General features: G+C 42.7%; 2 protein-coding genes across 9 annotated transcripts in view; one reads left to right on the top strand and one right to left on the bottom strand.

The window, feature by feature from the left end:
- Positions 1 to 1,630: 1,630 nt before the first annotated feature.
- On the bottom strand, positions 1,631 to 12,420 carry FAM72A (family with sequence similarity 72 member A). Of its 4 annotated transcripts, XM_059995851.1 has the most exons (5): positions 12,283 to 12,420; positions 11,023 to 11,036; positions 7,944 to 8,021; positions 5,289 to 5,413; positions 1,631 to 1,725 (listed from the first exon to the last, which is right to left on the bottom strand). In XM_059995851.1, exons 1-5 carry the CDS (start codon positions 12,418 to 12,420, stop codon positions 1,631 to 1,633), a joined length of 450 nt encoding a protein of 149 aa, XP_059851834.1. The 4 variants fall into 4 exon arrangements, with proteins under 4 accessions (XP_059851834.1, XP_059851825.1, XP_059851843.1 ...); XM_059995842.1 differs by lacking the exons at positions 11,023 to 11,036; positions 12,283 to 12,420 and adding an exon at positions 10,311 to 10,863; XM_059995860.1 differs by lacking the exons at positions 11,023 to 11,036; positions 12,283 to 12,420 and adding an exon at positions 10,431 to 10,863.
- The window catches only part of SRGAP2 (SLIT-ROBO Rho GTPase activating protein 2), a 238,017-nt gene continuing 225,766 nt past the window's right edge, over positions 11,983 to 24,233 (top strand). For all 5 annotated transcript variants that reach the window (XM_059995823.1, XM_059995807.1, XM_059995813.1 and 2 more), the window contains exons 1-2: positions 11,983 to 12,078; positions 13,830 to 14,438. In XM_059995823.1, the coding sequence (XP_059851806.1) occupies positions 14,372 to 14,438 (67 nt within the window). In that variant the 5' untranslated portion in view covers positions 11,983 to 12,078; positions 13,830 to 14,371. The remainder of the gene's footprint in view (positions 12,079 to 13,829; positions 14,439 to 24,233) is intronic.

The raw sequence follows: 24,233 nt of genomic DNA, 5'->3' as shown, positions 1-24,233 counted from the left end.
TTATGCAGCAAATGATCCTGTCAGTGCCCACAGGTCAGTTTTACCCTAAGATCCAGTGAGTTTGTTCAACCTTAAAATCAGTCACTGAGGCCCTCACCTAGAGCACATAACAAGGTAGTTGTTACCCAGCATGTGTCCCAGCTAAATAAAATCATAGCTGATTCATGTCTGAAGGTGCTCAGGGGGTACAGCATAATGATTAAGAACAGGAGCTCTGGAGTCAGTCTGTCTGTCTGAATCAGGCCACGCCTCTGACTGGTTATGTGACTTTAGACAAGCTTCTTAACCTCTTTATGCCTCACCTGTCTTATCAGTAAAAAAGAAATAATAATGATACCTACCTCTCATGGGTTCCTTGTGTGGAATAAGTGAATTAAATGTGTAAAGCACTTACTGGTACATGGTAAGCATGCAATAAATGTTACCTCTTATCCTCTATACTTTTATGTTTTTAGGTAAGAAAAGTGGGTACAATAAGAAATATTTTTCTCTATATTTTTAGGTAAGAAAAGTGGCTAAAATTAAAAATTGAAGGAAGGCTGATCATCTTTAGAACAAAACTTTATTTACAAAACGGTAACTTGGTCTGTTTTGGTATTACTATTGACAAAATGCCTTTGGCTAAAATATTAGTTAAGGTGATACACTGATTTTTAGCTTTTCATAAAACAAGAATCCAACACTATCCCAGTTTCTTATTCCTGTGTGGCTCTGAATGCAGATAAACAAAACAAAACAAAATTTAAAAAAACCTTCTTCATAATGTACAATGGCTTAAGCAAACCACTTCTTTAAATTTTTTCTATTTAAGGGTTAGGACTGAGACTACTCATCTAAAATTTGCTATTCACAGAAAAAGCCCTGGAGAATGAGAAAACTTAACGATGGAGGTTATCTGGCTTTCATAATACAATATCCATATGACTTTAGAAGAATGTAAATAAATAATATTAGTAAACAGTATATATTGATAATTTCCTGGCAAATTCATTTATCTAACATCATGCTGAGGAATCAAGAGGATTTCTCCATACATTCACAAAGTCTTGTTCCATATTAACATAGTTATCACCAATATAACATATGATAACCAGTACCCATGGAAACCTAATAGCCTATTTTTACAAAGTCCCTGTTAAGCTTTAATTCCCAGCTGTGCTTCACACATATATACATGCTTATATGCATGGTTATGTGCATAGATTTATGCATGGATATAAGCATGGTGATATATGTGTGGATACTAATGCCCCTTATTCAAATGTAAAATTAACAGCATCTGGCATCTAGCTGTAAGAAAACCGCAAACCGTCCCCAGATTGGGAGAGTGTTGAGTGACACATGAAAGATTCTTCTACTATCGGAATTTAAGAGTACACCTATACTGGGAAGAGGGATGGAGAGAGGAAGGGTAGAAGTAGAAGCAGAAGTAGAAGAAAAGGACTACATTGGTTCAATAAACTCAGGTAATTAATTTGAGACAGAAAATAAATAAATCAACAAATGTCCTATTTTTGTTTTCCAAAAAGATAAATCACTGGCAAATCCTTACTAACAATTTTTGAATTGGTCCATTAATATATTTTTTACATAGGAAAAAGTTTAAATATTATATATATTATAATTCTATTCATCTAATACACTCCTCTGCTGAGATATCTGACATGTCTTCATCTGTACTCTCTTCTACCTCTGGCAAGTTGCCCCAAAGTAGGAAGTTTACACCTGAAAAGAAAAGCTCATAAAATTATTTGGTGCTGACTACTGTTACAACTCACAACACGATATATAAAACCTTATATGTTAACATTCTTACATCAAATCACAGTGTTAGCAGTTAAGAGAAAAGCTATTAAAGAATGAACCACAAATAACACGATCGATACCTAGATATTAAAATTATCCAACATCTAGAATACAATCATTCTTTAAACACTTTTAATTAAGGGCTTGAACTCTAGAATCTTGGAATTCAAAAAGATCTCAGGAGTCCATTTCCTCAAACCTTGCCTCCAGCTACATTATGCCATAATCACTCTACACTGAGAATTTTCAAATCTATTTTAATGATTTTTTTTTTTTTTTTTTGTGGTACGCGGGCCTCTCACTGTCGTGGCCTCTCCCGTTGTGGAGCACAGGCTCTGGACGCGCAGGCCCAGAGGCCATGGTTCACGGGCCCAGCCGCTCCGCGGCATGTGGGATCTTCCCGGACCGGGGCACAAACACGTGTCCCCCGCATCGGCAGGCGGACTCTCAACCACTGCGCCACCAGGAAGACCTATTTTAATGATTTTTAAGAATGGAGATCTCATAACATCTTTTTAGATTACATTTCTCTTGGAGGGAGCATGGGAAAGGCCTGAATAAGTCTCCTCATCTCCTCAACAAGTATGGAAGTCACTGGTGCCTTTCTTCTGGTTAAAAAAAGCAGGGTTTTGGAGCCAGTTATAATATGAACAGTAATCCTTGATATACATGGGTTTTAGGCTAGAGGCTGTCAAGGTAAAACTATAAACTTTAGGACCAGGTTGTAGCTGTCAGTACAATAAACAAAACGACAGTCTAAAGCCTCAGTATGAAAGAACAGTCAAATATCATATTAAAGAATCCAGCACTGGTATACCATACAAGTCCACATATATGGTAGGGGATAATAAGATGGTTTATTATGGGCATGTACTATATTATAACTTGAAAGCACTGAATTGAAAAAAAATACCATTATTAATTGACCTCTTGGAGAGCCAATAAGAAAGCAACTCTCAAGCTGTCCAGTTGTCAGTGTGGGCACAGGGAAGACTCAGCAACTCTGGGCATCCACTCCACACATACTAAGATAGTGGTCACGTGGTAGAATAGAATGAGCCAGGGTTTGGAGATTTGGTTTGAATCCAGTTTCCACCACTAACAGTACACCATGGATGTTTTTTACTACTTTTACTACAAATGTATATAACCACAAGCAATATATATTATTGTTTTGTGTATATAAATTTTTTATAGTATGCTATTATATGTATCTCTTCTAATTTGCTTTTTTCATTCAACATTGTTTTTGAGATTTGCCTGTCCATATGTGTAGATTTAGCTCATTTCTTATTTCTGTTGGGCATTCCATTCTGTGAATTAAAAACAAAAAAACAATATATATCTTAAATATGGCCCATCACTCGTCCTTTCCTCTAACTGCCTATTTTGCACAGGTGCCCAAGGAGACATGTATAAGGATGCACACTGTTACATTATTAAAATAGCAGAAACAATGAACTGTCTCTCTTGGGTGAGATACTGGAGTTTAATCAGGCAAGAAATTAGCATCTATTTGATGCATATTGATGTCTATCATATTATTTTCTGTAATTTTTTTGTATGTTTGAATTGTTTTCAATAAAAAAACACTTCTTTTCCCCGGAGAATGGATGATGTTCTGCTTTTGAAGAGATGACAGGATAGAAAGGAATCACTAGGCAGAAATCTAAGGGAGAATTAGAACCCATAAAGGTGAATGGAGAGCTGAAGACAACTTTCCTTTTGAGGGCATTTGCCAGTCCCATGGAATCTGAACTGAGGTTTCCCAAGCCTCCACAGGAGAGTCTCAGAAAATCAGGTCTACACATGAAGGCTAACCTAGAACATAGACTTCCTGGGGCCCTTTCAGTCTAAACATTATAGAATTTTATAAAGCTTGTGTACGTATTACTTTGATGCTGCTGATTCAGGTGATTCAAGTACAGTTCCAATGCCATGAGAATTCCTGTTTTATACGAAGCATCTAGAAAAATCTTCCTCCAAATCATAATATTAGGGTTACAAAGGAGAAGTTTGATATTCTTGGAGTCGATACTCAGAGACATGAGTGGCTCGGCACAATTGGTTCAAAGGAGAAAAAATAAACTAAGAGACTGGATCTGACAGAAGCAGCACCTTCCTTTCTCTGTTAAGAAGGGAGGAAGGAAATCCTGTGATACATCTGTTTCTCATGGATTAGATTCAGTGCAAATGGAAGAATGCTGGGCTTTTATCTTTGAAAAATTGACCAATATTAAAAAGTAAATCAAAATTGAAAAACCTCCGCCCTGTGTTTTGAATTCTATGAAGCAGGAAAAATAGTATCAAAGCAGAAACTTCCTTTAATGTGTCCCAGGAGCAACACAAATATAAGACCGGAGGCCTAAATTAGGAAGCTATATCTCACTTAGGGGGGTTCAGATAAGTCCTTGCTCAAAAATGGCCTTCTTAACATACTAGAGTATTAAATTAAGGCCTCCAAATGATGGGTTGAAAGCCACAACTGAACGCCAGGTGATTAAAAAAAAAAGTTAGAGTCTATAAAAACCCAAGCATAATTGGGGGGTTTAAAGACACTGACAACCTAGCTTACAACTCATGATCTCTTAGTCTGTGAAGGCAAATCATACTTCAAAAAAAGAAGTATATTTTAAGTTCTGAAGAAGACTAAGACATACATTTAAAAACCTGAGAATGTTAGTGCCAACTTGGATTGTCAAGTTCTTTAAACTTGTTCTGTATACTAAAGTTCTGTAAACTTTAGTTCCCTAAAAAAGTCCCACTAAAAGTCAACTTTGTATTAAAGTCAACTTCGTATTCTGTGTAAGCAGATATTAGACATTGAGAACATGTGTCCTATAACAAAACTGAAAGGCTCCAGACAATATAAAATGTATTATGTAAATATCTTTTAAGAATAGGTTGTGTATTTTTCTACTAAATAATCAGTAAAACATACTGGTATTAAATATTTCCCTTGTCTGAAATTTCATCATAATTAATTAATATAGATGTCAAAATGGCTATTTTTATCCTGAAGCAACATTACCAACTACAGAGGTTACCTAGTTTTCCTTCCTCCCAGCTCCCCATGACCCTAGCCTCCCCTCCTCCCTTTTCTTACACACACACACACACATACACACACACAGACCCATACACACAATTGACTGTCAAATCTAAATTCTTCCAAAATTCACTGGAGCCATATTATATATCAAGGCAGAAATTTAGAGCAATTAAAATATTAATTTTAAAAGGCCAAGAAATCCAGCCAAGTTTGAGGCTCCTAAATACGATGATGGAAATAGAAATGCAATGAATTTTGGCTAGTAGTTTCTGTAAGTAAATGTTTGGGATAAAAGGATCAAAGTTTCACTCTAGTGGATCCAACCCAGGTGAGAAAGTCTCAGAGGGGATCCTGAAATGATCTATGGAGAGGTTCACTCAAGTCTTGGTAGACAAAAGTTAGAGGAATGTCTGAGTCTGTTGTTTCTTACCAGTAGAGTCTAGTCTGTTAATACCATAAACTGCCTGGCTGTGAAACATCCAAAAGTGTCCATTGTTGCAGGAAAGAAGGCAGGAACAACATGGAACAATCACATGATAACCTACAATGTTCCCACTAAAAAGAGAAAGTAAATATTATTAGATACAAGGTAATATCTGACCATGTAAGCATTTTTATGTGCTAATGTAAACAGACAGACCATATAAAGATCTCATTTTCTCCTAACAACCTCCATTGCTGGGATTTTTGGGATGGGAGTTACTCTGATAATGGTTACAGTTCTACTGCCAAGTGGGAAAATAGTCTTTAAGTGAAAGAAGAGTGACATATTCTCTGTTTCTTTGCTAGTATTGTTTATGCATTCCCCCTTCAGAAGCTAGTTTCTAAATGCCATAAGGTTGTGATTTGTCCAAAATTGATGGGCTGTATAGACAAAATACATTAAATAAACTCAGACCTGTGGATAAAAGGTTTTTGCTCTCCCCAGGACTGTGGCAAGTTGGGTTCTTATATGTTTCAGGTCCATGCCAGCACCTAAAAACTGTTTCAACAGATGGAGGAGTAGGAAGACAGCATGAGCCCATGAAAACCGAACACAAGCTGGCTGATCTAATTTTAGTCTCAGTGTTTTTGAAGGAATTCAGAAATGAAGCAAATCCATAGCTGCTAGAGAAAGTTGCAAAAGTTTTTACTGTCTCCAGGGTTATCCTTCTGATTAGAAATAACTCACTCTTCCATAGGTTTTTTTCCTATCTGGTCACTATTAAATAGAATGAATATACAGGGAACATTTTAGCTAGAAGTTTTTTTGTTTTTGTTTTTAATGACCACATGAACTGCTTACACCTTGAGTTGTAAAAATTCCTGTTTATAGCTTGTTCCTCCCCTGTGAGATGTGAGTCAGTCATTTTTGTGAGGCCCTACAAAAAATACTATAAAAGGTACCAGCCCACCTAAAACATGTCTTCTAATCATAATCGGCTTGAAAGGCAAACAAATGAAATCAAAAGATGTTCTTGGATTAGGACTGACAGTTATTTATAAGGCTATATTGTAAGAATAAATTCTACGGCTTTAATTACCACCTGTATTCATTCATTCATTCACTCATTCAGCTAATGTTTACAGAGCATCTGCTATGTGTCAGGTACTGTTCTAGGTGCTAGGAATAAAGTCCTTGTTCTCATGGAGCTTTCTAGTAGGGACACCTCAGATCATTTTGCTCCCTTGTTAAAACTCCTTCAATAGCTTTCCACTGGTCAAAAATGAAAACCCAAAGACCCTTCCTACCAAAGTTTAGATCTGTGCTATCCAAAACATGGCTATTAAGTACTTGAAATTTGGCTAGCCTGAATTGAAATGTGCTGGAAGTATAAAAATACACTAAATTTCAAAGACTATGAATAAAAAATAAGAATGTAAAATATTTCATGAATAATTTTTTATGTTGGTTATATGTTAAAATGACAATTTTTTGAATCTATTAGATTAAGTAAAATATACAATTAAAATTAATTTCACCTGTTTCACCTGTTTCTTTTCACTTTGTAAAATGTAGTTACTCGAGATTTTTAAATTACATATGTGGCTTGCACACATCTATCGGATGGCTGCTCTAGATTATCTGGGTTCTGACTGCATCACTAATCTACCCATACTACTCTCACCTGATGTTCACAATCTCTCAGCCACACTGGCCATTGTCTTTTCTATTCCTTGAACGTGTTCTTCTTTGCCTTGGGTTCTCTGCCCTGGCTGTTCCCTCTGCCTAGAACATTCTTCCTCTGGCTCCTCCCTGTCTCATCCTTTAGGATTCAACTCCAGTGTTACCTTCTCATGAGGAGGCTTCCCTGACCATGCTATCTAAAATAGCTCTTATCATTCTCTCAAGCTCTATTATTCTCTGTCATTTATTATTATTATTTCCTTTGGAGTACTTCCCACCCTATTCAAGATCTTATTTATTTAAATATCTTACTGATCGATTGTCTTCCTACTGGAATATAATGTCCAAAGGTCTATGACTTTGTCTTCTTTATTGCCGGATTTCCAGCCTCTATAACAATGACTCGCACATGGTGGGACCTCTGACTTGTACTTTATAGTTTACCAAGCCTTTTAACATTCGTAATTCACTTGATCTTTACAACAACTCTGTAAGGTAAACACAAAAGATATTTTAATTTCTATCTTAAGAAGATACCTATCTATCTTAAGAAGATACCTGTCTTCTTAAGATATAAATTAAATAAGGAAACAGAGTTTCAGAGGTTTAGAGATTTAAGAAGTTTACTCAAGATAACAAGAGAATAAGGGTAGGGCCAGGCAGGGCTCAAGCCTGATTTTTATGACTGTAAATCCAAGTGTTTTGGGGTTTTTTTTCCCCTCTAAACTACATTGCCATTTTCTGAAAGTTAAAGCAGATATTTGCTAATGCACTTTGAAAAATTGTAAAATCACATACAAAGGTAAAGTGTCATAAGACCCTTTTGAAAAACAGTTCTAAGTAACAAATGGTTTTTCAACGGTTCATTGCATGGGTGATAAACAGTGCTCGATGCAGCCCACTGAACCCTTCTCTGTGCTTCGGTGTCAACATCCATCTCCCAAACCCAGGGCTATTTGGAATATTGCCACACATTACCATTTTAAACATGCGATGTCCTTCAGTTTACATTTGCAAATTTCAGTGAAATAGCATCTTCCAATGAAGTCCACTGCACTGGAGAGGGAAAAGTATAGAGATAGTCAAATGTATTGTTAAAAAAATGTTGTGCAAAACACATAACATAAAATTTACTAATTTAACCATTTTTAAGTGGACAGTTCATAAGTGTTAAGTGTATTCATATTTTTTGTGCAACAAATCTACAGGCCTTTTTCATCTTGCAAAACTGAAAGCCTATGCCCATTAAATAACAACTCCCCATTTCCCTCTTCCCGCAGCCCCTGGCAACCACTACTTTCTGTTTCTATGAATCTGACTACTTTAGATACCACAGATAAGTGGAATAATACAGTATTTGTCTTTTTGTGACTGGCTTATTTCACTTAGCATAATGTCCTCAAGGTCCATCCATGTTATAGCATGTGACAGGCAGGATATCATTCCTTTGAAAGGCTGGATAAAATTTCATTACATGCATGTATCACATTTTGTTTATTCATTCATTTGTTGATAGACATTTGGGCTGCTTCTACCTCTTGGTTATTGTGAATAGTGCTGCTAAGAACATGGGTGTGCAAATATTTCTTCTAGATCTTGCATTAAATTCTTTTCGATATATATCCAAAAGTGGTATTGCTGGATCATATGGTAATTCTATTTTCAATTTTTTGAGGAACCGCCACGCTATTTTCCATAGTAGTGGTACCATTTTACATTCCCACCGACAGTGCCCAGGGTTCCATTTTTCCATACCCTTGCCACAAAATGTACTTTTGATTATGATTTAGCATGAATTTTGTAGACTCAAAGAGCTGCAAGAGACCCTAAAAGAAACTGTAAGAGAAAGTTAGTATATTTTGTAAGGGTAAGTTAATATTTGTGAGCTCACTATAAATATGACAAACCTTCTATTCAAAAAATCTTATGTGTTCATTGATTCATATACATCTTAGCACATTAATCCATCACTATTATAACCCCTACATGGAAGAGAAGACAAGAGGAAAGACCTGATTGTACTCCAGACTCTGGTCTAACCTTTAACAATTCACATATCTGAGCTCTCCTTATGACTATTTTATACTTACCACAGCTATTGCAAAGACGAATGGGTTAATATTTAAAACTGTTGTTTCCGTATGTGCTACTAAAAAGAAAAGGCACTAGACAATAAATCATAGAAACTTTGCAGTAGTAGGTTCTAGATTTATTGTCTAGTGCTTTTTCTTTTTGCAACACATACACACGCACAGAGGTACTTATAATAGCCCATTTATCTTTGCAATAAATGAGGGCCTTTGGCTTTGCCATTAGGCATGACTACACTTAAACCAATGAAGATAAGATTTCAAGGGAGGAAGAGTCCACAGCTTTGAGTATATTTAATTTTTTAAAAAGTTTCTATCATTATCATGAAATTCATTTTAAAGTAGTCTGATTATTAGTGTGCCTTCTCTGGCTCTGTGTCCAAAGAACAGCTGTCTATGTGCATTTTGGATAATTTCTCTTTCACTTTAATGATAAAGTTTCAATAAAGAGCAAAATCTTGAAAAGCATGTAAAGGCACATATATGTTGACTATAGAAAGTGAAAGTACCTTTTAGAGCTAGAAAAAGGTACATTTGAGTCAAATAAAATGGCTATTTTTCCAAATGGAAGCAAATTCTTAAGGACTCTACACCTAAAAGTGGGTAGTGACTGAAAACAGAATTTAAAAGGATTTGAGTATGCAAACCAATGCATAATATCTAAAATAAGCTTTATGGGTGACAGGGATTATTTGAGGGCTAAGTCCTGTTTCATCCCATAAAAATATATATGTCTCTCTCATTCAGAAAGAGAGATACAGGGAGATGATAAGAAAAGAATACTGAATTAGGTGGACAATGGATCTGAATCAGCATGCCAATTGCAAAAAATTCGTAGAAAGCTGGGGAATGTTTTTTTGGAGTAAAACTTTAGGAACAAACATCAAAAACACTTAAATGACCTCTCTTCTCCAACAGTACCGAAAATCTTGCTTGAATTACCTACCGTCTCAGTCATGGACTTGATCCAGTAAGAGGAAGGTCTGTCAGGGCACGGTAGCCAGGGATTCAACTGAAGGGACCACATGACTATAACTGAACTAGAAGCATTACATCAGGACTGACCACTCTGGCTAAACCACAGAGTTTGTCCAGACAGTCTGCCCCCTTAGTTAAACTCCAGGGGAATCATCAGACTGCTGGGAGTGGCTGGAACACCAAAATGATAACCTCCTTGTTGACTCCCAGAGGTTCAAGCCATACACTTTTCCCATCTAGTTAAAGGCTACCGTTGCCCGCCACTAGCATGACTTACTTGGTAGGAGGGATGTCTGTAGAGAAAAGGTCTATTTCAGTGTCAGCCAGCAAAACAGCCTTCATTCCCCTAGAGCTGAGCACTTGTTTACAGAATTTGCAACACAGGATGGACACGCGCCGGTCATTGAAACTACAGCTGCTCGTAGACATGGCGTCCGGGGAAGGATGAGGTGTGGGATTTTGAAAATAGAGCAATACCCTCCCTAGTTTGATTCTCCCAGGCGAAAAATCAAATTGCGAGGCCTCGATCTTTTCTAAGCCCGGAAATTGAGAAGGAAATGAGTTCTTTTCTGTTTTCCCGTGGGAGGGTAAAAGTAGTATTTATTGAGTAGAAACCGGGGAGAAGCAGCAACCTTGGCTTTCTCTTTAACTTTCGGGGAAGGGAGAGGAGTTTGAAGTGGGGAGGAGGCAGGCTTCAAGGTGCCTCGGGAACTTCTCTAGTTTTCCCTTTCTCCAGTCTGAAGGATCCTCTACTCTTTAGCTCCTGCTCCTTTTGCAATTCCCTTAGCTTCTCCCGTACAGGCTCTTTTATCTAAAGCTTCCCCCTTAAGCCCCTCCCTCGGAGCGCTCCAATTCCTCTCTCGGATCGCGGACTAAGCGTCCCTACCCACGCGTCCTCTTTGGAAATCTTTCTCCTCTCCCCAGGATTCAGAAATCCCCTCAGCTTTTCCCACCGGGCAATCCCGGGTGTTCCTTAATCCTCCCGCGACCCTTCTCCGCTCTGCTCTTTCGCGGGCCGCCCGCTTTACTTCTCTCCTGGCAGTCCCCAGCCCTCAGCGTGCGGGCTCTCGCGTCGTTCCTCTCGCGACTCCCTCCCCTCAGCTTTCCCTCGTGCCCCGCGCCGTTCCCTCAAGTTTTTCCCGAGCTGCCGCTCCAGAGGTCGCGGTGGTGCTGGTGGGGCGGGACAGAGGTCGCTTTGGGGTCTCCGTCGGCGTTGGTGTCTCTGCCACTGAACACGTCGTTTTTCGCTCCCTCTTCCACTCTCTGCCTTTCCAACCGGCTGTCAGTTTGAATTGCCAGCGCTGCGCACCCATTGGGAGAACCAGAGTTCGCCCACGTCCCGCATTGGAAGGCTCGGGAGCCTGCCCCTGACGAGATTTTAGTGGCCAGGAGATCTACGCCCCGCCCCAGTAACGGTGCCTAGATAAATTCGGCTTGCTGGTTGGCCGAGCTTGGCCCCTCCTCCGATCTCATTGGTCAGCTCCGGGAGGTTCGGGCGAAACCTACTCCCGCCCCAGTGAAAGCGGCAAGGCACGCCCTTCGCGCTTCTCATTGGAAGACGTTCTACAGTCCCCGCCGTTCTCTACTCTGTATTGGCTAAAATTCTCCGCAACGCCCCTCCTCACTACCCCGGTCCAATTGGTCGTGCCTTCTCTCAGAAGTATGTGTTTGGCTGTTGGTTCTATCTTAATCCCGCCCATCAGTTCTACTTTGGGGTTCGGCAACCCGGGGAGGAGCTTACTCTGTGACCACGCCTCGGTTGTGCTAGTCACACCTCCAAGTTTCGCCAGCCCCTCCTCCTCATTCCTAGCCTCTTGGGATCACCTATTCCTATTGGCTACAGGCCCCATCGGTCGATAGAAAGTGGGCGGTGATTGGCAAGGGGGTGGGCTCTGCTTCCCGGCGGGGTCCTGCGGAGTTGGCGGAGGCTCCTCAGGGGACTGGGGGATCGATCTGCGTAGACGCGGGTGGCGGGGAAGAGAGGGGAGGAGAGCTCTGAGTGGGAAGCGGAGCCGGGGGCCTGGGACCCGTCGCGTCAGAGCCAGGTAAAGGCTCCTTCCCTCTCCCCTTTCTTCTTCCCCGCCGCGGAGCTGGAGCCCTGACTGAACAAATCCGGGCAGAGGCGGGAAGGAGAGGGCGCGGATGCTGCTTTCGGCGTCGCCTTAGCGTTGCCGCCCGAAATCCCTCAGACCGCCTCCCTCCTGACCCACTCCCAATCTCCCAGTACAGCCCAAATACTTCTTTAGGACTGCATCTCCGCCCTTTACCGTACTGCCTGGGACTCTGCCTTGGCTCACATGCCGCCGCGCAGTCTGCACCCAGCCCCCTCCCCAAGTCCTCTGCACACTGGCAGCCTTGGTCCACCTTCGGGCAACCGTCGTTGGCATCACCCGTAACCATCGGCTGCTCTCTTTCTCTGTCTCCAAGTCCTGGCAGACAGTCGGGTTACAGCCCTGGACCCAGAAGGATGGGTGTTCCGCACTGCTTCCGGGGCTCTTCCCCTGCCCCAGCCCCCGGCCCGCCCGGAATGGCTCCTCTTCACGCACTCCCGCTCCCAGACCTATATCTGGGTCCCCAAAGTTGCTAATATCCTAGTACTCCATGTAACATCGCGGCCCACGATAGTCTCCTAACTTCCCCCTCACCCCCAAGGTAATCCTCCCTTTGCCCTCTCCTCGCCTATCAAGCGTGTGCGGAAGCTCCAGTTATCCCCGGTTCCCGTGCAGCCTCAGGACCCCACCTCTCACCCCCCTCCCCGCTTCCTGCCTGTCTGAACCACCACGCCGCTCCTGCTCCCTGTTTCTCCCTCGGTGCGGCCCTTTCTCCAGGCGCGGGAAGTGGGAGACTCCCGGCGCGGAAAGGGAAAGGGGCGGCCAAGGAGGGAGGGTCGCCGCTGCGGCGCGTCCGGGAGCGAGACGCCCGGCTCTGCACTCCCGTCCCAGTCCCTCCCACCTCCTGGGCCTGGGTTGGAGCGGGATCTCCTCGGGTACCTCCTGGTGCGAGGAGTCGGGACTGCGACCCTCAACGACCTTCCCCCAACCCCCAGCCGGGGATTGGGTGCGGTATCTGGGATCTCTGGGCTTGGGTGACCAATTGGGGATGGCCTGAGAGGCGGTGGCTGCTTTCCTCCCCCCCCCGCCCCCCACCCCCCGCCTTCCCGGTTTTCCCGACTCCGACCCTCGCCTCTAACCCGTTTCCTGCTTCTGCCGACCACATTGTTTTCCTGGATGTGTCCCGTGCCGAGCAGGCTTTTTCCTGCAGATCACTCCCCCCTCACCCCCCAACATTTTGCTGCCAAGAGAAGCTAGCAACCAAAAACAAAACAACTGGGAGGAGGGGCGCAGGGGAAGAAAAGTTGTGCCCGGGTGGCTTGTCCCTCCCTGGCTTTGATCCCCTTTTAAGTCAAGGGAGTTGCCCCAGCCGGGGGTCGGGGGCCGTATCAGAGGCAGGGCCAGGAGGGTTCCCTCCGGAAGCCGCTGCCCAGCGCTGGCAAGGTTCGGGAGGTCGCCGAGGTGCCGCAGTCCCCGCCCGGAGCCCCGCGTTCCCGCCGCTAGTCCCCACCCCAAGCCCTCGAAGGCGGCTGCTCCAAAGTGTTTTCTTTCAGCCTTAAAACAAAATCCGGAGGGAGCTTCCTTCCTCCCCACCTCGCTGCGCCGGGCTCTGCGGGCCGGGCGGCGTTTGGCTGAGATGAATGGGCCCAGGCCAGGCTGGAAACGGCTTCCCTTACCCCACCCCCGCATCGATTAGGATCTGCGCTGGGGCTGATCGCCCCCTCCTCTTTTCCCTGCATTTACAGGCAAGTGAACCGGAGCAAACGACTTCCGATCCAGTCTGCGCTGCTGCGGCTCCCGTTTGGGATTTGATTTGCAGCATCTTCGAGGCTGTGCAACAAAAAACCGCGAAGCACGCCCAGCCCTCCCCCGGCACCCCGATACGCACCCACTCCCTCCCGGGGACCCAGCTGGGCGAGTCCACATCCCCGCGCCCCCCACACCATGTTGTGCGGAAGGACTTCCACTCCCCGCCTGTGTCGTTGATGTCAGACCCCAGGCCAGCCTCCGGGCGCTGCAGTTCTCCCGGCTAATGCTGAGGCTGCGGCTTGGGCTCTAGCACGGGAACCAACCGCCGCCGCGCCGGCCCCAGCGCCCACCGTCTGCATGTGTCCGCCGTAGCCGCCTGCCCAGCCCGCAGCCCGCGCTCCCCGGAGCGCTGGAGACCACCGCGGGGGGCCCCTTCTGCCTTTTGGAGAAGCGATCTTGGAGGTATTGATTTCGGTGGTTGGATTTTTCCCGTGGATTTATCAATTCACAATTCGAATTTGGAAGAAAGAAGGAAAACATGACGTCTCCAGCCAAATTCAAAAAGGATAAGGAGATTATAGCAGAGTACGATACTCAGGTCAAAGGTAAGGGCTTTGAAAAATAGCATAATGCATATTCTCTGTAGACCATGGAGACATGGATTTCCACCCTGATTTGCAAGATGTTCGTTTCTTTGGGTGGAGCAGGTGGGGGCAGGCTGACCCCAGAGGTGGTTTCATATGTGGGTCTGAGCCTCCGAGGGATTGGCCATGCCAGGGGCCACAGGCTCTGGAAAGGAATTTTCGGAGCGGGCTGTAGATTTATCTGTAGGGCTGGCCATTATTTTGGCAGTCCTTTTCCCCTAGCTAAATAGGATGGGGGGAGGGGCAGGAGGTTCTTGGAGAGAGAAAGGCGGCAATTTGCCTCTGGGTGTCTGGGTCAGGTTTCCTTGAAGGACAACTGAAATCTGACAGGTGTTTGGGAATTTATTTCAGAGGTTGAAGAGGAGTCCAGGCAGAGAAAGGCAACCTTGAGAAGGTGTACCATTTGGAGAGCCGTGGGAGACGTGGGTTTTTTTTTCTGATGCACTATATCAAAACATGACACTCGCTATGGCATCAGGCACAGAAAGTCTGTGGCCACCTTGGGTGCACCTTGTACCTGCCTGGTCTCTGGTTGTCTGCATTCAGAGATCAGAGAACAGAAAGAATAAGGTCACTCACACCCGGTCTCCGCCCTCACCTAAACCTGAATGGAGTTGGGTTGTTGCTGGGTGGTGCTGAGTCTGGAGAATGGGAAGACATAATTGTTTAACCCTTCTGTGTTGTCCTCTGCTCCAGAATACATGCTTTTAAAGGCCTGCTTACCTCTCTGCAAAAATATGAGGGGTAAAGCAAAATGTGGACCTAGAGAAAGCAAGTGACCTGCTAGCACATCTAGTCCACTGCCTGACTTGGTGCATGAATCAAAACCCCTTCCCAGATAGCCTTTTTTAACCAGCAATTCCCATAGAAGGGGTTCCCGCCTGTTAAAGAGCCCCAGCATATGGTTATGCAAGGCACCGTCCCTTCTTGGCCAGTCACTGGAAAGAGCCATGTGGCTCTAGCCCACTGAGACTTCAGCTGGGTAGTGGGAGAGGTGGGTGGCCTTGAATGTTACACCACATGGTTGGAGCTCTGGGTTTTCCTTTGTTTCGGAGTACAGAGGGAGGGGCCCCTCCTTCTTTCCCTGCACCAATGTGAGAAGACCTTTTCCTATCATAGAGGACTTGGGAAGGGCCATGCTTCCCCTCTAATGATTGCCGGGGGTGTGAGTAGGGCTAGAGTTTGAAATGGGCAGCTGCTTTATCTCTTGGAAGGTTGGAAGGTAGTTTGAAGTCCCCACTGTGCCTGTAGAATCTTTTTAATGTCATCAGGTTGGTCAGTGCTGGAGGTGCCCTGAGGGACCTTCTATCCACTGGGCTGCAAATATTGGTGGGTTTATTACAGAGATGGGGGAGTTGACTGATGGATAGCTTCAGTTGAACTGGGATTGGGAGAGGTGTGGTTGTGAGGTATAATTGAGGTCTTGGCCTCTTGTCACTGTTCATAATCCGGGCCCCTTTTTGTAAACAATAAGCCACTGGCCTCAGTGTCCTGTCCAGATGCACTGCAGTTTGCTGCTGGAATTCCCCCCTGCAGTTTTAACCAGATATGTCATTCTTTTTTATTTTTTTTTTAATACATCCTATTCTTAACTGTTGCCATAGGGAGCGTTAATAACTTTGACTCTCCCAGATTTCTCTCCAGAAGCACGCCATTTGACTAAGGTGCAAAGTGAATTTACATGTTTATTTTTTGGAAGGTTCGGGACTGATAGGTATTAATAGAACTGTATCTGCTGATTCTGTATTGGTGAAGGATTTCTCACAAGTGTCTCAATTAAATACTTTGTGTATTTACAAACATTACTCATTGAGATGATGTAATGCAGTTGACTATTTGGGGTTTGTCTTTACCCTTGCCACAAGTAGGGGACTCTTTTGCTTTGCACTGATATCTTTTCATTAACACTATTCAGGATCATAGAATTTTATAGGTGGCCGAGCATGATGTCTTACTCAGAGAAGGTGCCCAATGAATGCTTAAGAGACTAATTTGAATGGTTTAGTCCCTCATTTACAGCTGAGGCAAGTATAGAGAAATAAAGAGGCTTGTCCAAGGTCACACAGCTAGGTGGTGGTAGATCTGAAACTAGAAGCAGGTTACTGACTCCCAATTCTCTATTCTATTCTATTCATAATTATTATGAAACATCATTTGACCAGAGTAGGGGAAAAAAAGCTTAAGAAGCCAAAGTCTGACAATGGATAATAGTAGTAATAGTGATAATAATAGATTCCATTTTGGGTGGTCATTATGTTCCAGCCTGTCCCAAGTGCTTTATAAGAATTGTCTCATTTAATCTTCACTTAAAACGTGGAGGTGAATATTCATCCTCTATTCACTGCATGAAGAAACTGAGGCTTAGAGAGGATAAAGAAGCCCTCCCAAGGTCACACAGCCAAACCACAGCAGGTGGACTCCACTTCTTTATTCATCAACTAGTTACTGAGTGCCTTCAGTGGGTTCTGGGGACTGATGATGTAGCAGTGAACAAGAAAAAGTCCTCTCCCTCATGAAGCTTGCATTCTAGAGTCTGTGTTCTCCATGGAAGATCATAGAACTTGGAGACAAAGGACCCGGGTTCTGGGTTGGCTCTGCTCCCCTACTAGCTGGAAGCCCTTGGACAGATTTATGATGTTTCAGCTTTTTATGTGTTGTGTGGGACTCATAGTGCTGCCAGTCTTACTTCTCTTATAGATGCCAAGATAAAAAAGAAAATTGCTTTTTTGGTCTGGTGGTTAAGAGCGCAAGTTTTTGAGTCAAAGGGATCCAGGTTTAAATCTCAGCGCTGTCACTCGCTTGCCTCGCTCCTTGGGCAGGTTACCTGACTTGTCCAAGCCTCGGGATCCTAACCTGGAAAATAGGCAACATAATATGTGTTTCCTAAGGTCATTGTGAGGATTCAATGAGATAGTATATCAAAATCATTTAGCACAGTATCTGGCACTTATAAATGCTCAATAATAGTAAGGTCTGCTGAAATGGGATGACCATTAAGGCCGCATTGCCTTTTCACTCCCAAAGTGCCAGTTATAATGATAGGAAACAAGTCTAGGATGAAACTTGAGTTCTAGCTTAAGTTCCTCCAGTAGTAGTGAAAGGTATCTTGGTTCAGTCACTTAAACCCTCTGGAACTCAGTTTCCCATTCTGTAAAATGAACAGGTAAACTGTCTAATTGTTGACTGCTGTTGTTCTATATGTCTCTGACCAGAGTCCTGGGTCTTGCTTTTCAGTCAGAATGGTTTGAATCAAGGGGACCCTTAATGGACTTTGGGGGACCCTGTCTATCCTGTGGTTTTGGGTCCCTTTAAACCACCTGCTTGCATGTGCCCTGAGGGACTTCTGAGACTGCAGCCCCAACCCTACCCCAGTGTGGTTTTATGAAGGGTGTGACTCCTTAGCCTGCCTTGGAGCCGACTTCTTAAAAACCATCATTGTTTCTGGTTTGTGGGTGTTCAGATTCCTTTGAAAGTTCATGCCTTTCAATCTCTGACTCGAAAGTAATAATACTCTTCGTATTTGTACATGGCTCAATTTACAAAGTGCTTCATATACATTAATCTTGGCAAATTCTTGACAGACTCATGGTCAGATTCGTGGTCATAACCTGAGGCCTTTTGGCCTCTAGTTAGTTAGCTTCTTTTGGGATTGGAGCAGCAAAAGGCGGTAAGGTGCAGGGCATAACCATCACAAGAGGTGATAATCTAGCTGGCATTTGGATGAGTTCACATCACAGCAAACCCTCCCAGCTATTGTCCTGACTTTGTTTAAGGCTCCCTTTCCTGTACCCTCTCCACACCTTGAGTTTTTACTGTCCCCAGAAAACTTGAGATTGACAGTTAATGCAAATATTCTAGGAGGAATCATCTGAAACAGAGTGGCACTGTGTGCTGAGCCGTCAAATTCTCTTTCCTGAGAACATTAGGGGTCTTGTCTTTTTTTTTTTTTTTTTAAATGTCTTAGAAGAACAGTGTGTGAGCACCACAGAGCTGAGAAGTGAAATTTTGTAATTTCCATCTGGAGCATTTTGATAGAAAAGCCTTTGCCTGGAACAGTTTAACCCTTTCAGGACGCTTTCAGAGCAGGAGATGAAATTTAAAACTTTAGACATATTGTGTGTGCACACACACTTCCCCGGGGAGGTGTGAGCGGTTCTTCACTCCTGCCAATAAAGGTCTTCTCCGAAGCTTCTTTCCTCCCAGCCCCCATTCCTCAAGGGAGCTTTAAATATAATCAGTTTGTGAAAAGCTGCAGTAAAACATCTCGTTGGAATCCCCAAGCAGATGCTATCATTTTCCTGCGAGATGATTGAAGGCACCTCTTCCTTTGCTCAGGGAAAATAGGAACTCTAAGTAAGGTGAGCTCCTGGAAGAAAATGAAGCTCTTGGAAAAATTAAAGTACTGTACTCTGTATCTCCAAGTTAAAAGGCCCTGGAGGAAGGTGGTGGGCAAGGAGCTGGGGATGCTGTGTGCTGTGCAAAGTCGCAATGGTTAGAAACAAGGTTTGTGAGGGGTCCTTAACTTTTCCAATTTCAGGCATTCTCTTGGGGAATGGGAACAGAAATTTCCTTTGGAGGAGCTCATCTGGTAATTATGCACCACACAGGTTGATGGCCCAGACAAGCCCTAATCATTTCTCTGTTTTGAAGTTTACAGGGTCTGACCTGGCCCTGATATGTAGGGTCCACACCCTTTAAAATCAGCAGGTGCTTAGCCCCTGACTCCTAAACTCCCACTGTTCACTCTAGATAAACGTGGGCTGCTGGTGGCACCTGTAGGGGTCTCCTTCCAGAAGAGAGGTTTTCTTCATGGGAATTGTGATTACTTTAGACCCTAGACCTCTGAGGGCTTTGTTAGGAAAATATGATGTCATGTTGTAGGGAAAAAGAAGTTGATATTTAGATTTCTACTGATAATACAATTCAAGTGAATAGTTTTAACTGGTCAGCTACAGAATTGGCCTTTTGGGGAATCTGGGTGAGTTACCTTCAAAGTTGTTTGATTTAAAAATAAGTAATGAGAGCACTTAAAAATGTCTTTGAAAATTACAAAATAACACCTTTACTGATTTTACAATAATATGTAGGAACTCTCATCTCTCTCTCTAATTGTGGTAAAATACACATAACATAAAATTTACCACCTTAAGCATTCTTAAGTGTACAGTTCAGTGGCATTAATTACATCCACATTGTTGTGTAACCATCACCACCACCTTTCCACAGAACTCTTCATTTTGCAGAGTTGAAACTCTGTACCCATTAAACAATAACTGCCCCCTGCCCACATTTGACAACTCTAGGTACCTCATATAAGTGGAATCATACAGTAGCTGTCCTTTTGTGACTGGCTTATTTCACTTAGCATAATGTCTTAAACGTTCATCCAGGATCTGTAGCATGTGTCAGAATTTCCTTCCTTTTTAAGGACATTATATGTATAATCCACGTTTTGTTTATCCATTCATCCATCCATAGACACTTGGGTTGTTTCTACCTTTTGATTATTGCAAATAATGCTGCCATGAACATAGGTATATTCCTATTTTTTTAAAATGCCCTCTACACCAAAGTTTTACAGGCCTGTGTATACATTTCTATATAATCACCTGTCCTCATTAAATTTTTAGAATTAACCTTTAAATATACATATTTTCATATTATGAGTATATATTTATGTTGGTAGTATAAGTATTATGTATTAATTTTATACCTTTTAATAATTACGTGAATGACTAAACTTTTATTGTTTTTTTTTGTTTTTTTTTTGTGGTACGCGGGCCTCTCACTGTTGTGGCCTCTCCCGTTGCGGAGCAGAGGCTCCGGACGCGCAGGCTCAGCAGCCGTGGCTCACGGGCCTAGCCGCTCCGCGGCATGTGGGATCTTCCCAGGCTGGGGCACGAACCCATGTGCCCTGCATCGGCAGGCATACTCTCAACCACTGCGCCACCAGGGAAGCCCCTTTTATTGTATTTTTAACAGCTTTACTGAGGTTTAATTGACATATAATAAACCTCACTTTTTTGAGGTATACATTTGATAAGTTTTGGCATGTTGTCTACCTATGAAAACATCACAATCAAGATAAGTGAATGAAACCATCACAAAGTTTCTTCATCATAATGTGTTAATAAATGAGTAAGATAATACTGCATTATAGAAATGACATTAGGTTAAAAATAAATAAGTAAAAGCCAGATATTATCAAGTTTTAAATAATGATCCAAGCCACCTAGATTGGTCCCTGGAAAATTTATTTAACCTTAGTAAATAAAAATAAACAATCTCCCAGGGAAGTTGTGTTAATAATTGTGTCTCAGCTAGTACCATGTTTAGGAGAGAGGATACAGGATAGGGGAAGAAAGAAAAGAAAAAAATCTTGGATAAGTTACAAGTTGAAGAATGACAGTATCTATTTTCCTATAGTCTTTGCTTGAACTAGTCCCCTGAGCCTCAGGCCTCTTCTGAACCTGGTCACAAGTGAGCCAGATGCCAAGGGTAGGGGCTGGGGGCTTCCATGGGAGATCTGCTCAGAGTGTTATGAATGTGGGTTCTTTCCTCTAATGATTGATTCCCTATCATCTGTTGAATAGAGACCACCTTTCCAAGGTGAATATTACTTGGTCTTCAATCTGGCTGCAACCTATCATGTCAACCATACTTTTTCATTTTACTTTAAAAGGACTGGAGGCCTATCTGCACTATTTGACATTCTTTATTTTTTTTGGTCACACCACGTGGCTTGTGGGATCTTAGTTCCCCAATCAGGAATTGAACCCGGTCCCTCAGCAGTGAAAGTGCGGAGTCCTAACCACTGGACCACCAGAGAATTCCCTTTGCCATTCTTTAGACACATATACTATTAACTAATATTTTGCTGTTTGTTTGGGGCTTAATGTACTAAGCATTATGCTAAATACTCTACATAAATTATTTCATAATTCTTACACCAGTTCTAGGGGGAATATACTGTTATTATCCCATTTTGCTGATGAAGAAAGTGAGGTGTAGGAGATTCAGCAACTCACCCAGAGGCTGCAGCTAGTGAATGAACAGGAATTAGAACCTCGGCCATCATCAGAGTCTAAGTTCTGAGCACTGTTCATGGAATACCTCTTTCTCCCTGCCCAGCCCCACATCTCCACCTACTGAGATCTCACCCTTCTAGTAAAGCTCAACTTTTCTGGGATGCCTTCCTTGGTCGCACTGATCAGAAATGACCCTTCTCTCTAGTTCATTCACGTAGCGCTATGGCATTGATCTTGTACTGCCTTAGATTTTAAATATTTGTCTTTTAGTCGTCTCTCTACTGCTAGACTTCTGGTAGGAATGGTTTGAGGTTGTGTAGTGCAGTGCAATGTGAAGAGCGTAGGCTTTGGAAGTAGCTCTCAGTTGGAATCTTGTCAGTATCACCTCCTTGCTGTATATCCTTGCTCACTCAACTTCTCTTCTGTGACACAGAGATAAGACCAACCTTTCTGGTTTATTGTGAATGTGTGTAAAATGCTAGCTCCATCATGTATGGTAAGTATTAAATGCTAAATAAGTAACTCTTACTATGGGGGGGCCCTTTCAGATAGTAAACATGTCTAGAATAGTGTTGTAGCCTAAATGGTGGCTCTTAGTAAATATATACTGGCTGTAATGATGAATGCATAAATGAATGACCTGGACTACTAAAAATAATTTTTTTAGAAGTAGTTTCTTAATTTGATCTTGATAATATATCTTGCATAATACCACCAAAGTGATTTTTTTAAAAACCAGACTTATTGTTCTGCTAAGGTCATAGCATAGACTGTTTACATCCATCACTTCCGAATTACCTTGATCACATTTTTTACCACTAGAAGGCTAAACTGCCTCTCGTTCCCTTACTGCATTATGTTATTTCATGCTTCATGCTTTATCCATGCTGTCTTCTGTTTGGAATGGGTCCTTTTCCTTGAACCTGGAAAACTTATCCTTTAAAACCTAGCTCAGATGTCACCACCTCCAGGAAGTGTTCCCTGCTTATCCCTACTCTCTGCATAGTGACCCTGTGCAAGATGCCAAGCAGGATTCCTTAGCATCTCTGCACTGGGTTACTCAGCCCACCCTCAGCATCTCCTCAGCAGTGTCTTTGTGCTTATTTTTTATATTGCACTCATCATATTACATTGTAATCTCTTCATTTACACCTCATTATTTATAACTAGCTGAGTACCTGGGGGACGGAATTGTCTTTTATTCATTTCCATGCGTCCAGCTTCTGGCATGGAAATGAATAAATACTTATAAATTGAATGTGAACCTTTTCTGAGTTGAGGTTGGATTTGACAGTGCCAGGATTGCCTTGCTTCTGCATTTCTCCTCCTACTCCAATAACAAGACTTCTCCTTATGTTAATGTTATTGAAATTCAAAGTAGATTAAGCATTGTGAATATTATCATCATACAGGGACAAGTACAAACTATGTAGCGCTGTGGAGGTTCCCCAGTGGGGTTAAGTTTTTCCTTATTTACTACCCCCTCTGCCCCTTTAGAATCATTGCCCTAGAGCTATACTTGAGTTCTTCAATCATGTCTTTCCTTAAAATTCAAGGAAAATATTAACTCTGAAATTTGAAAGAGTTTAAAACAAAAGTAAGATTTTTCTGTAATTGAAGCAAAACACATTCTACATTTGTCCAGGATTTATTCATCATTTAAAACAGATATTCCAGGTCTAAATTTGAGAAAGTTTAGGTCTATTTTGACCAGGAGTTAAAACAGAATTGACCTGAAGAAGAACTGCTGGGATACTTTTTCGAGGCATGGTTTTGGAGAGAGCTATTGCCTTATTAGAAGCAGCTGCATGGTCTGTGGTAAAAGGGGAAGAAAGGTCCAAAGTGGCCAACAGAAAAACTCTCCCCGCTGGTTTTTCTAGTCATTTGGTATTAAGTAGCCTTGACTTTATTTATATATTGTGAAAGAAGGGTTCTGAACTTGAAATATACATTCATGAGGAAGGAAGAGCAGCTGGGAAGTGCACCTCCTCCATTTCTGTGAGTATTTTAGGATGCCATCTGTTAGGGGGAAGGCAGAGCCTTTTTTTTTTTTTTTTTTTAACCTTTTCTTCTAAAAATGCACTAATCAGTGGGCAGGTGACCCAAAAGGCATCATGAAAGTTGGGACCTTGTCTTTGCTGCCTGAGCCCAGATTCTGCCTTTCAAATCATAGTAGGGTCTGAGTGCTCACCCTGGAGAAGGTGACCTCACCAGCCATGGGCTCCACAGGAAGACAAAGCACAGAAAACAAAGGGATCCAGGAGCGTGAGCTGGCCAAGACATGATATGCCAGGAGCTTTAAGAAATACATCCTGTTTCTGAAGAGTTGGCACCAATTTCTCCAAACGTTGAAACCCCTTGGAGATCTGCTCCTCTTTCCCACTAGTCTTTTTCTTGTGTTTATTTATTTATTTTAGGGGGGTGAGGGTAATTGGGCCAGATCTTGTCAGATGAGTAAGCTGCTCTTTGGGAAAGCATCTTGACTGAGATATCTATTTTGGAGCAATACTTCTTTGGGGCCATAACAAACTGAACTACAGGGCAGCATGGTTCCCTGGGAAAGAATGCTGGATTTGGAGTCAGAAAGCCTTGGTTCTAGTTTGGCTTTGCCATTTACAACTGTGATTTTGGGGGTAACTCACCTCAGGTCTCAAAATTCCTTGTTTGTTTCCTCATCTGTAAAATCGGGACAACAGTTCTTGGCCCTGGCTAATGGTGATGGTGATTA

Source organism: Delphinus delphis, chromosome 1, assembly GCF_949987515.2.
Source record: "Delphinus delphis chromosome 1, mDelDel1.2, whole genome shotgun sequence".
Lineage (NCBI taxonomy): Eukaryota > Metazoa > Chordata > Mammalia > Artiodactyla > Delphinidae > Delphinus > Delphinus delphis.
This window is presented reverse-complemented; position numbering and strand designations above follow the sequence as displayed.

Coding starts and splice junctions, on each gene's coding strand:
- FAM72A (XM_059995851.1), bottom strand. CDS start 12,420: ATGCCAACGACGGTTGCCCGAAGGTGGACCAAGGCTGCCAGTGTGCAG. Junction 5,414..7,943: donor GACATCGCATGTTTAAAATG/GTAATGTGTGGC, acceptor TTCTCTTTTTAG/TGGGAACATTGTAGGTTATC. Junction 1,726..5,288: donor TAACAGACTAGACTCTACTG/GTAAGAAACAAC, acceptor TTTTCTTTTCAG/GTGTAAACTTCCTACTTTGG.